The 12,708-nt window shown below is 53.2% G+C and overlaps 1 protein-coding gene across 1 annotated transcript in view; it reads right to left on the bottom strand.

Moving 5' to 3' along the window:
- Nucleotides 1–286: 286 nt before the first annotated feature.
- SEPTIN9 (septin 9) overlaps nucleotides 287–12,708 on the bottom strand; it is a 90,859-nt gene continuing 78,437 nt past the window's right edge. The window contains exons 3-11 of the mRNA XM_080922873.1: nucleotides 9,655–9,846; nucleotides 8,493–8,621; nucleotides 8,085–8,166; nucleotides 7,568–7,705; nucleotides 6,025–6,142; nucleotides 4,546–4,641; nucleotides 4,291–4,387; nucleotides 2,679–2,730; nucleotides 287–2,043 (exon numbers count right to left, since the gene is read on the bottom strand). Of these exons, the coding sequence (XP_080778999.1) occupies nucleotides 1,911–2,043; nucleotides 2,679–2,730; nucleotides 4,291–4,387; nucleotides 4,546–4,641; nucleotides 6,025–6,142; nucleotides 7,568–7,705; nucleotides 8,085–8,166; nucleotides 8,493–8,621; nucleotides 9,655–9,846 (1,037 nt within the window). The 3' untranslated portion in view covers nucleotides 287–1,910. The remainder of the gene's footprint in view (nucleotides 2,044–2,678; nucleotides 2,731–4,290; nucleotides 4,388–4,545; nucleotides 4,642–6,024; nucleotides 6,143–7,567; nucleotides 7,706–8,084; nucleotides 8,167–8,492; nucleotides 8,622–9,654; nucleotides 9,847–12,708) is intronic.

Here is a 12,708-nt window from a genome sequence, read left to right as displayed (position 1 = left end):
CAGATGTCCCGGGAGCAGTGGCTGCTGCTAAACTAAACTGGAGACTTTGAAGAGCAGCAGACTTTTCACCACCGAACTGCTGATTCCCGAAGTTTGTACTCCGGATCTCACATAGACCTTTGACTTCCTTCCCACGGGAGCCTCCGCCCACCTGTTAATGGACCAACCAGGCCCTGAGTAAGAGCCAGTTTGTATTTGAAACATTTATTTCAGGAAATACATTTCAACACTTTGTTATTTATACAAAAAGAGACTTTTCCCGCCCCCCCCCCACCAGGAAGCCCCCAGCAAAGGGCCACGTGGAACGGCCTGGTGAGACGAACAGTTTCAATACCTGGTTACAGAGGCACAAAGTCATTCTGATGACACCGGATGCTGCTAAACCCCCAGGGACACTGAGGCTGGAAAAGGCTGGGTGCCCTGACTTCAGCGTGCTGGAGATTTCCTTCAAAGTCCTGGTTTTGGCAAAAGAACTTGGCAAGCTGGCAAGCGAACTGTTCGGCCGTAGGGCGTGACAAGGGGCCTTCCATGGTTGGGTGGGGGAGTAGACGCCCAATGCAGGGAGCCTCTCATCTGTCTGCACCCCAACTCTCCCACTGCACTTCTAGGCTGCAGAAAGCTAGCCCCGGGTCTGTAGAGGCACCTTCCCCAAGCAGGTCCGACCTAACTAACCTCACCAAATTCCTTCGGCCCGGGGACAAACCAGCATGGCAGGTAGGAAGGAAGGAAGGACATGGCTTTGGTCAGCTGTGGATGGATGGTCCCTAATGGTTCCCTCCGAGAGAAGATGAGGGAGTCTGCCTATCCGTCTCTATCTCCCTCACCTCTCCCTCTACCGGGGTATTTTTTATGGGTTCTGGGGCACAGGGGTCTTGGCTCATGTAGACAACAAAATGGTCAGCTTTCTGGTTCCCACCCAGTACAGTCACTGAATCATCAAGGTTTGAGCCTGGGGTGCGTGGGGCGATGCAGGGTGAGGCAACGGAGCGCCAATGTAACCAGAGCATTTTGGGCCAAACGGGACCAGACAGATACGAGGCACCTGGGCAGGAGAGCTCCCCATGCGCCCTTATGCCTTCCTTCCATGGCTTCCTCCCTCGTGGCTTCGACACATCTTCTTGCTTTGACCTTCCTAATATTGGGAGCGGGGACCGGGGTGCGTCTTTCATAATTAAAGCCCAGTGAAGTAGCGGTATCTACAGCACAGGGGAGAACGGAAGGGCGAGGGAGAAACGACACTTCCCCCTCTCCAGCACGTCCCCGCTTTTTATCCGAAGGGACGTCTGGGAAGAGGTGACTGGCTCTTGTGGATCAAGGCACTTTCTGCTCTGGGACAAGTTCAAGGTGCACGGTCTTCACTTTGTCTTAGTGATTGGCAACTTGGGCGGTGACGCCTCTAGTTCCCTTGAGGGGCAGGCAGCTGAGGGTGCTGTGAGCAATACCTCCTGGGGGGGTGCAGGTGGGGAACCGGGACTACCTGGCCAGCTCCGCCTTCCTCTGGTACAGCCTCTAACCTGCTTGAGGCTGTAGCCAGAGGGTCTTGCGGCCTAATGGGCTTCTCCGCACCCCCTAGGATCTGGCCCTCACAGGCTTGAACTAAAAACTCAGAGTGGGCGCAGACTCATAGCTCTTCTAACCCCTCAGGGGCTGAGCCGGGTGGTCTAGCCTTCACAACTCTGGAGGAAGAAGTAGAGCGCAGAGGCGAGCCCAAGCTGTAGCCCCGCCCACCCGGCTGCTGCAGCCAATAAGAGCACACTTGGGAGGTAAGCCCTCTCTTGTTACCTGGCAAAGTGGGGAAAGAGATGTAGGCAGGTGACGAATGGAGATAATTATATAAAATAAGACAGGGTAGGTGGGTGGGCCAGGGATGATGAACAGATCTGGGGGTGGGGTCCAGGGGCGGGGCGCATCTACATCTCCTGGGCTTCCTGCTCCTTCTCGATCCCGTTGGCCATGGCGCTGTTGCCCTCGTTGAGGCGTTTCACACGGTAGGCTTCGAAGTGGATGTTGCTGGTGATATCTTTGATGTTCTGCATGTGCGTCCTGCAGGGGGCACGGCCAACATGGGGGTGACCACTTAGCCTGCCTGGGGTGACAATCACCTGTCCCTCCTGGCCCTTAGAGCCAGCCTGCAGGCTTTTTTATACACTTAGAACTAGGCAGAATTTACTTGCTCTCTGGTGACTCCAGATCCTCTCTGGCCTCACATTCTAACCCATTCTTTCTCTACTGTCCATACTGGCTAGTCAGGGGCCTGCACAAGGACAGAGAATATTAATATTATATATATATTATTTATATATCTCTATAATATAATATATATATAAAACAACACAAGGTAAATGTCTTATTTTAGAAGTTTTTCTTTTCATTTGTTTGTTTTGTCTGAGACACTTGGAGGCTGTGCTGTGTGCACAGTAGCCATATCTGAAACAGGAGGTTTAGCCCACAGGGGACCAGAATCGAGCCCTTCTCATCCTGGTGACCTCATAAGGTTAGAAAGAATCGTCATTTAGTCATCTGTCCCTGGGTTTTCGTTAGCTTCTTTTCAGCTTTGTTCCCAAGGACAGGGCTGACAACAGGCAGCCGGGGTGGGGCCTCCGCCCGCCCACCTGCCACGCCCACCCCCAAAGCTGGTCCTCCCCAGGGGCCTTTAGAGCTAAGCGCTGGCTACTCACCTGATAAGGAGATCCCGCAGGTAGGCAAATTCACAGTGAGTGGTATTCTCAACTAAGAATAAGAGAAAGTGGGAAACTCAGTGTCCTGTGGCGAGAGAGCCCCTCTCCTACCCAGTGAAGCCAACAGCTTCCAGAAACCCCGCCCAATGGGCAGGATGATTGACAGCTATGGACCTGTTTCTCGGAGTCACCAGGGAGACACACCTCTAGTGTTTATGAGGGTGCATCCTGAGAGGTTTAGCTGAGGGAAGACCCACCATGAATGGGGACAGCATCACCCAGTGGGCGGAGTTTCCCCAGCTGAGTAAGAAAGAAAGTGAGGTGAGCCCCAGCATGATCTGCTTTCTGACTGCTGATACACTGTGATCAACAGGGTCCTACCGCCCTGACTCAGTAGGTGAGGGCATTTGCTGCCAAATCCAATGACCACAGGGTAGAAGGAGAGCCAACTCTTGCCAGCTGTCTTCTTACTACCACATGCGTGTTTTGGCATGTGCATTCCCTCTTCCCCCAATAAAATAAATAAGTTAATAAATAATTGTAAAGAGAAATTGAAACGGGACAACAGCACAGCTCGGACCTCAAGGGCACAAAAGACCAAATGGGCCAATGATATAATCTGACTCTGAAGCTTTCGAGGAGCAAAGTAGCTTACTGTCTTCCGGGTAGTACTCTAGATACCTTCCGAGGATGGAGCGGGCACTTAGGATGGTGTGTACCAAGAGGTAGGTGTAGGCACAGTTGGATGTGACTTGGTCAGTAATGAATTTACTGATAGGAACTTATGGTCTGGTAAGTTCGCAGGGTCTTCGTAAGAAGGATGCTGGATGTGGGAACGACCACCAGGGAGAGCCTGGATCCCAGAGGCTGCCTGAATTCTCATCTGGGAACAGTAATCTAACCTGGCTAATTTCTTGACAAGTTCTCATTGAGTGTGTGCAGTACCCAACTTGGCCATCAGGGGTCAGAAGAGACATCAGCATTCTATGCCTCTCCTAGAGTCCCAGCAGGGCTTTTACCCCAAACTTTGTTCCTCCAAACCCTGCCTTGCATATCTGTGGAGATGCAGAGGATGAGGAAGACATCAAAGACAGGAAGGAACTGACTGAGAGGAACCAAGCTGAGGACAAGCTTTTGAGAGAATAGCTTCAGAGCAGGCCCCTAGAGTCACCTCTGGGGTCAACATCTGACACTGAGGGGAGTGCTACAGGAAGCCACAGGACTGAAAACACCCAGAGCATATTTAGAGACAGTCTCCATGACACCCCCACCTGGCAGACCCAAAAGGAGGGCACAGTAGAGAACAGGAAGGGATGAAAGGAAAGACAGGTCCTCTTCAGTGGCCACCTCAGAACAACACTTCTTAACTCTTGGGACTCCAGTGCAGCTCCGGGGGTCTCTAGTGTAAGGCTGCATGTTGAGCCCCAGACCACCTCCCAGTATGGAGTCCTGGCTGTTCATTCATTCGTTCATTCACTCATTCACTCACTGCTTTCCCTCCCTTACTCTTTCTTCTTACAAGAAGGGAAGAAACAGGGACCCGCAGTGCAATGGGTGAGGGCCCAGGCCCAACTACAGCTTCAACACCCCAAGGCAACACAGGAGCTGCTACCTTCTATGGTGCCCCACTTGGTCTTCCTTCCCAGAATCCTCTTGCCATTGACTTGATACTCATGATCGCTGCCCACCACAGCAAATGGGATCATTTCCTGGAGGAGGGACAGAAGAGTTAGTCCCAGCTACCGTAGAACACCCCAGTGTCCTGGAAATCTGCAGGCCTTGCCTTCAGCAGACCCAGAGTGGACACACGGCTCCCATCTGTCTGCCCGCCGCCCCTGACCTCCCAGCACCAGGTTGACCCACTGACCCGGAACTTCTCGTTCACCAGCCGGTCCTCTGCATCCTCATCAAACTCCTTCTGGGGATACACGTCAATGCCGTTGGACAGCAGGTCTGCAGTGATCTGCGAGATATGGGGTGAATCAGGTTATCAGCCATGAACCCCTACAAAGGCAGGCTCTGAGCGGCCCCATCCTGAGAATGTCTAGTTTATTCAAAGGTTCCCTTTACTGTTATTTTATGTATACAACCGTTTTGCCTGCATGTATGCACCTGTACCTCTATGGGCACATGTATGTACCACATGCATGCCAAGTGCCCACAGAAGCCAGAAGACGGCGTACTGAGTTCCCTTGGAACTGGTTGTGAGCTGCCATGTGGATGCTGGGAATTGAACCTGGGTCCTCTGCAAGAGCAAGTGCTCTTAACCCCTGAGTCAACTCTCCAGCCCCATTTTGTTTTTGGAGACAAAGTCTCTAGCTCAGGCTAGTCCCAACCTGGCGATGTAAACAAGAATGACCTCGAACTCCTGACTCTCCTGCCTCTACCTCCTAATGCTGGTGCTTGAGGTATCATGCCCAGTTCCGTGTGATTCTGAGGGTCAAACCTTGATCCCTCCCTATGGGAGGAGAGCACTCTACACCTGAGTTCCACCCTCCGGCCCAGGATCTCCAGCTCTGAAGCCTCTTAGACATTAAGAAGCACTGGCCTGGCCCGAGGGGCCCTGCAGCCATTGTCCTGAGACTCTCTGGTTACTGTGCAGCTCATCACTACCCCCCCCCGGAAAACAACTCAAGCTTGCGGAACCCTCTTTCTTCTCAGGATGAGCATGGTGGCCCAGTTGAACCTGGGTTGAAACTCTCCTCAGTTTGATGACTTAATGACAGCCCATGTGACTGTCGAGAGAGGACAGCCGAGGGGACAGCTCTCTTATCTGTTCAAGCAGATCCGGGCTCTCATACACTGGGGAGCCTCCTGTTCTCTTCTCCAGCAGATGCGCCACTGACTACCCTCCCCTATGCATTCTGGGAAAATCCCCAATACACAGCCTGGGAAGGAAGCCCTGGCAGCTTCTGGAATTGGATTTGGGGCCTCTCTTACAGCCCTGGGCTGGAGCTCCCAGGAGAGTCTGAAGTTGCTTTGCAGAGAAGTGTCCAGAACTTACCCTACTGCAGATGTCTACAGGAACAACCCTGTCACCCACTCATGACCTTGATCATGGCAGAGAAGGAAGGAGCCACTGAGGTGGGCTGTCAGGCATCCACTGGCCCTGAGATGTTTGCCTTTGCCTGACCTACTCCCTTCTGAACCCCACTGAGACTGCTGGAAATGGGGAACCCCCATAGCCACAAAGGCCAGGAGCTCCCCCAAAGTTGGACACATGTTGTGAAGGGCTCAAAGGTGACTCTATTATATATCCCCGGAACTGGACAGGCACCTGTCAAGCCTATAACTTGTCCATGCAGTCCTAGAGGGAGAGTGGCTGGGTAGGGGCCGTGAGTCCTACCCGCTGTTTGAAGTAGACCCTCTCCTCCAGGGTCAGCGTGTCAGCCTTGGCAATGACAGGGACAATGTTCACCACCTTGCTTAGGCGCTTCATGAATTCAATGTCCAGGGGTCTGAGTCTGAAATAAAACAGTGCAAAAGACTCAGCTTAGGGGTTCCCCACCTCAGGCGTCACAGTGGGGGCCATGTCGGTAGAGGGGTGAGGTTGGGCCTTAGAAGGGTGCAGGGTGAACCTTCCCCTGATGGAGCTGAGAGCAGGGAGCTGGAGTAAAGCGCTCTCATCCATAGGGTCCTCAGAGCCCAACCGGCCCTGGACACTGTCCACCCAAAGAGTGACTTGGCTCACATTATTGTCATGCCTTGGGGCTTTCAGTGTCAGGGAAAAGGAGACATGGGAGATGGCGTCCAGAATCTCTGGGCTCTGGGACAGGCTGGCTGTTCCCAGGTCAGCCTGGCTCCGGGAGGGGACAGAGACTGGCAGAACCCCTGAGCCTGGGCATCATTTTCTCATTGGAATGGCATCTTCAAGGCACGATCGTCAGGCCCAGACATCCTGCGGGAATTGAAGCTACAGGGAGATGTCGAGCAGAGATGGCCAGGAGCCACTACTGTCCCCTGAGACTGGGAGGCTGGAGGAAGAAACCCGGCGAGGTGCCCAGTGAGAGCTCTCATCCATAGTATCACCACTGGGTAAGCACCTCTGGTTCTTCCCAATGAAGCCATATCAGTCCGTCTCCTGCTGTCAGCTGTGGCCTTGCTCAAGGCTGTGCTTAGAGCAGCTGCAGAACCCCAATGAGCCAGCCCCAGATAAGGCCTTATGGCACGCCATGGCATGAACGGGCTCTTATGGGCCCTATAGATGGGCATTATTGGCAAGCCCAGACACCTATATCTGGCTGATCCCAGTGAGATGTTGAGCGGGAACAGCCTGGAGTATACAGACTCAGGCAGCTGTGTGTCCAGGAGGCACCAAACCCGTGAGTCCTCAACTCTTCTAGCTCCTGCTGTTCTCTGAGCCTGGGCCTAGCCATGTACCCTACATGGAGTCAGGGCAAGTGACCGGGATAGCCAGCGAGGAGAGGAACAACACTTGTGTCCTGGGGACAGATGAGCCTCCCAGAGAACCAAGAACCCTGGCTCCTAAGATCAACAGTCTACCTACCCTGGGACTCCTAAGCCTCCCAGGCCCCAAAAGCATCTTTGGTGAGAACAGGAAATGGAGGAAAGTGTGCACAGATACTCACACGTACATGCACACAGAGCCTGAGAGTCTCATCCTATCTGCAGAGATGGCCTACCCGATTCTAGAACACTCCAGGGCCTGCCCTGTCCTCAGCTCTTGTGGACAAAAAATGAAGACAGATGGGCAGGGAGCCACACAGTCCAGAGATCACAGAGAACTTCTATGAGCCCAGACAGCGGCTACCACAGCTCTGACTCAAGTGCCCCTGCCCCCGTGTCCAGTGCCCGGGCAGACGGAATCCTGTGTGTATGGGAACCGGGGCTTCCCGCCATCAAGACAAAGGGCCAGGCATGGGACATACGAGTGGCCGGTGGCTGGGATGAAGTAGAGGCAGCAGTGGACACGGGTGTCAGGAATGCGCTTCTTCCTGTTGATGTTGACCTCCTCCTGCAGGTACTTCTCGTACTGTTCATTGATGAACTTCATAATAGGCTGCCAACTGCATGGAGATCCGGGTTAGCCTGCAGACGTCTCCCTCCTGGCCACGTCTGCTCTGAGCCCACCCTCCCAAGCCCCCAAGACAGGCTATTCCCAGAACTGGCTTGACACCCAGTCTCTGATTTCATACGGGAATGGTGGGCTGTTGCAAAACAAACCAGCCTCAGTTCAGATTTCCTGCCACACTTCCTGTTCTGCTCTTTCCTGGGGGGGGGTGAACCCCACCCCAGATGGGTCCTAGTTGACCTAGAATGTTAGGCTCCCCCCAAATGCATGGCTTTTGGGTTTGAAATGATCTTATCTGGGGGTGCGTCTGGCCTCCAGAGGTACCACAGAGCCCCAAGACCAGTGGGGCTTTTCCCCATGAAGGAAGAACCTACCAGTTCTCATTGTTGATGTGGTCCCCGAAGCCAGGAGTATCAATCACTGTCAGCTTCATTCGGACCCCCTTCTCTTCGATATCTGCACAAACCATAATACCCCAAGTCAGACGGGTCACCCCAAATCCTCGGGTCGCCTAGCCCAGCCTGGCGTGTCCCACAAGCAATAATAACAGTTGAGGTCCTGCCAAGGAGCACGGAACCTCTTCTGGGTGGTGCTAGCCGTGACTTTCAGTACAAAGCTCAGTTGCTTGCGGGAGCTCCATCTGGTGGGCCCACGGGAATCCGGACCACTCTTACTCAATCTCAATGTACCCACAAGGTCATGGTGACCTCTCCACCTCTCCCTTGACCCCACACTCTGGGAAAAGGCGGGCGGTCCCTTCACCCAGCCTCCGTGGCACTGACCGTGGGTGATGGACTTGATTTCGATCGTCTTCGGGATGCGCTCCTCTGAGGTAGGCTGCACCGACTTCCTGCTGATTTTGGACTTGAAGAGGGTATTGATTAGGGTGGACTTCCCGAGGCCACTCTGCCCTGAGGACAGAAAGGGAGGCCGGTTGGAAAATCCCCGAGAACAAAGTTCATGGCTACATCACACTATGACTAAGACATCTTTGGACGGCCCTGTCTGGGGCTTCACTTCCTCAGTGGAAATCCAGGGATGAGTTTAAACCCCAGTGTGGGGCTGTAGGGTCTGGTTTGACCCGGTAGAGCTCTTTCCTGGTTCTAGGAAGGTCACCCGAGGCAGGAGGGACACCAAGGTAGGAGTCTAGGTAGCTGCAGATGAGGCATGACAGCCCCAGAGAGCTGTGTGGGCCGTCTGAAGAGCTGTGCAGGTCAGACATAGAGACAGCTCCTCAGACGCCCTGCAGTCAGAAGTCTATCTGACCATTGCTTAGGAAATCAGCCTATGGCAGGCGTTTGCCCAGACACCACCCTGAAGAGCAAGCAGAGCCCTGTTCAGAGAGTAAAAACATTGGCTGATAGGCCAGATACAGTGGCGCTCTTAATCCCAGCACTCAGGAGGCAAAGGAAGGCAAGGTCTCTGTGAGTTCAAGGCCAGCTTGGTTTACAAAACCAAGTTCCAGCCTCATCACACAGTGAAACCCTACCTCCAAATGAATGAGTGAGTGAATAAATGAATGAATGAATGAATTTACTTGTTCCATCCAGCCAAGAAGGTCCCCTTTTCAGGGTTATTGAGACGACCACATGTGTGGCGCCCAAGGGACTTCTAAGCCGGCTGCACATAGCCCATTTAGGTCATGCTGATTAGCCACCTACCATGCGTGACATCTAGCTGTCCAAGGCCACAGGAGGGAGGTGGCATCAGGCCTGGAGGCTTGTGTCATTGGTCACAGAAGGCTTACACCCGCTCAGTGTGTTTCCTTGTGCAGAGAGCAACGTCTCTGTGGAGTCGCTGCTGGTGTGGTCCCCCATCCCAGCTTATGTACCATATCTGACATGTCTCACCGGTTGTCCTTCAGGTGAGAGCTGTTCCCTCGCTTTACCGTGGGGACTAGTCAGGGTTGCTTGGCTGTTGGGTCTGAGGGCCTGTAACACTCACCAACCACCATGATGTTGAACTCGAAGCCCTGTTTCATAGCCTTCCTGCGCATCTGCTCCAGGATGGAGTCGATCCCCACATAGCCGAAGTCCATGGGGGCCTTCTCGTTCCGCGACACGGGTGCCTGCTTAAGCACAGCATCTCTAGGGTTGTCAGCCATGTCGCCAACGCAGCTGGGAGTCACCTCTGAATCTGGGGAGGGAGACACAGAGGCGTAAGAATGGGATCTGCAGCCAGCGCACCCTCAGATGGGAAACCCAGGATGCAGAGTTCGGCGACTTTCCCCGCAGAGCATCTCAGAACGGGAATCCCCTGGATGGTAGCATTTAACTGGTCTACACCACTCAGCCACCAGCTCTGCCAGCTCTGCCAACCAGGGCTCCCCTGGTTCTGGACAGCAAGAACTCTGCTCTGTGCATCAAGTGCTGAGGACTTCACCTCTGCTCAGAGTTTACAGTAATTAGCAGTCAGGGCCCTTCCTGTCCGACAGGAGACCACAAGCAGCTCACAGGGGAGGGGTGATCTGATTTCTATCTGCCTCTTCCAAACATGACCGGTCCTCATTGGGTGTGAGTCTCTCTCCCAGGCACCCCATCCATACAGTCCCGAGGCAGGATAGGCAGGAAACCCGGCTATGGCAGACAGACCCTCAGGCAAAAAAAGGCCAGATTTGGTTTGTATCTCTGTAGACAGGCTAGGGGCTAAACTTGAAAACTTCAGCTTCCTCCAGTAGGTCAGAGTTAGAGCTTCCTGTGGCTGAGTATATGATCAGACCTCAGGCAGGGTCGGGGGATGATTCAGATGAAGACCCTAGGTGATCCTACCCTGCTTGGGTGCGCAAGGTTGGTTTCACCCGGGTCTGGTTGAACAAAATGCAGACAGTATACCTAACTGCTATGCTGAGACAGCCCAGCAGCTCTGAAACCCAGGCGTCTAGGAGGTTGAGGTAGAGCTTATACATTGTTAAACAGCCTCAAAGACACCCCTTGTCTATGGAAATATGTTAGCAGTCTTATTTTATGACCCCACAACCCAGCCCCCCCAAACACAGCCAACACAGAGGGGTCACCAGCTGCTCCTGAGTTTCCTTCCCTTACGTGTGCTTCCCAGCTCTGTCCCCATGTACACTAACCTCAAAGGAGGCTCAACAACATACTTGTGCCTTCTCTTTCCTCAGAGAAAAGGCATTGGGAGGCATCAACCCAAGTGAGCAGGGGCCAAGAAGCAGCAAAAAGATAGGTCGGTACCACCGAGACTCTCAGGCTTTGGTTAAACTGTCTCTCCACTTCCGGGAAAAACACTGAACTCAAGCTGACTCGTCCCAAACATCCTCAGCTCACACTGCCCTGACCATTTCCGACCTCATGGCTTTTCTCTCTGCTTTATTGGTATGTCCAGCAGGAGCAAAGCCGGACAGGAGAAATGGCTTGCAAAGCCAGCTTCAGGAAGGACATGTGGGAATCACCCCCACAGGCAGCTGCTTTACTGGTCAGTCACTTCCTGTTTCTCTGTCTCCACGGGGTGCAGGCACCTCTACTTCCAGCACTGGGGGAGCGATGTTTGTAAACACACCAGGAGCCCACACGTCCCCAATGACACAGTTAGGTCCTAAGGGCCAGTGCCTCCCATGAGGAGCGTCTCCAGCCCAGGTTAGTCCTCTCTCCTCAAGGCCTCCAGAGGCTGCCAGCTCCCCACTGAGAAACTGTCTGGGGGGGGGGTGTTCTCTAGAGTCTTTAAATAAACAAAGACCTTGTAACATCTGGCCCTAGAACCTGCGGCTTTGGGGCCCCGCTTCCTGGAGAATGAATGACAAGGGGCCCTTGTGGTTCAGGCCTTGCTCACATGACTGAAAATTACTTCCATCTGTTTATGAGTCTGAGACCCACTTTGCCCCACCCCCACCTCTCGGCTCAACAGTGGAAGGAGGCTGCCCCCAAACTCTCCCTAATCACCCCCAGTCAAGAAAGGCATGCTTCAGCCCCAGGTGGCCCTTCTACACGTATTAAGGTTCACAGCAGAAACCCAAACCAAACTAAACATGGAGCCTGCCAGAGGCCCTGCTTGAAAAATAATAGTAACACAGTGGAGCCCCATCCTTTCCAGGAGCTCTGGATGTTTCTGGCATACCCCTGTGACCCTTCCTACTAGAAAAACCTCCCTACCCACCTGCCTGCCTGGTTGGGAGGTGGACCCTCCCTCCACCCAGAGTCTCCTGGGATCCCAGACCTGAAGCTCCAGGAGTGACCAGAGACCTTCCCCAAATTTGCCACATTGTCACCTGTGCCAACAGATGCATCCTGGGTCTTCACAGCCCAAGGGTACAGCTTCAGGTCGCTCCCACCTTTAAAATGTGTGGTAAATTTAACCTTCTTAGAGATTATTCCTGAGGCAGTCAGGAATTCCCCCTGCCCCAGTCCTGACCAGCCTCCTACCAGCCCCTGGCGATTCTCTAAGATCCTTGAGTAACTGGGGGTTAGACGATCTCTGGCTTTTGGCTTATTTCTTACAGAATAATTAACACCCCTAAAGCTAGTCCATGCTGCAGAATGTGCCTTTTGAAGGCCTGATGATATTCCTTTAATGAATACATTTTAGTCTTAAAAAGAAAAAAATCAACACAATTTTATTTTTTAATTGTATGCATGTGTGTGTCTGTGTCTGGCCCAGGGAGGCCAGAAGAGGGCACCAGAGCCCCCTCTGGAGCTGTGAGATGCCAGATGTGGGAATTGAACTCAGGACCTCTGGAAGAGCAGTCAGTGCTCTTAACCACTGAGCCAGCTTTCCAGCCCAGACACAGTGAGTCTTTTCTCCAACTATCTATCCACAAGCTTGTTTCTAGTTGGCTTGTGTAAATGCAGTGTGAACGTGGGTATGTAGGCACTCTCGTGAGCTTAGGCTAGCTCTCCCTCCCTTCCCTCTTTCCTTGGGCCCTCTCTTATTATATAAAGTCTGGCTTCAAATTCAGTGATGCATTCCCCTGCCTCAGGTTCCTGAATACTCAGGCAAACACCACCATGCCCAGCAAGAGTGTGCTTTCTTTCGATGGTTTGGGAC

The sequence above is a fragment of the Micromys minutus genome, assembly GCF_963924665.1.
Source record: "Micromys minutus genome assembly, chromosome: 10".
Taxonomy (NCBI): Eukaryota; Metazoa; Chordata; class Mammalia; order Rodentia; family Muridae; genus Micromys; species Micromys minutus.
This window is presented reverse-complemented; position numbering and strand designations above follow the sequence as displayed.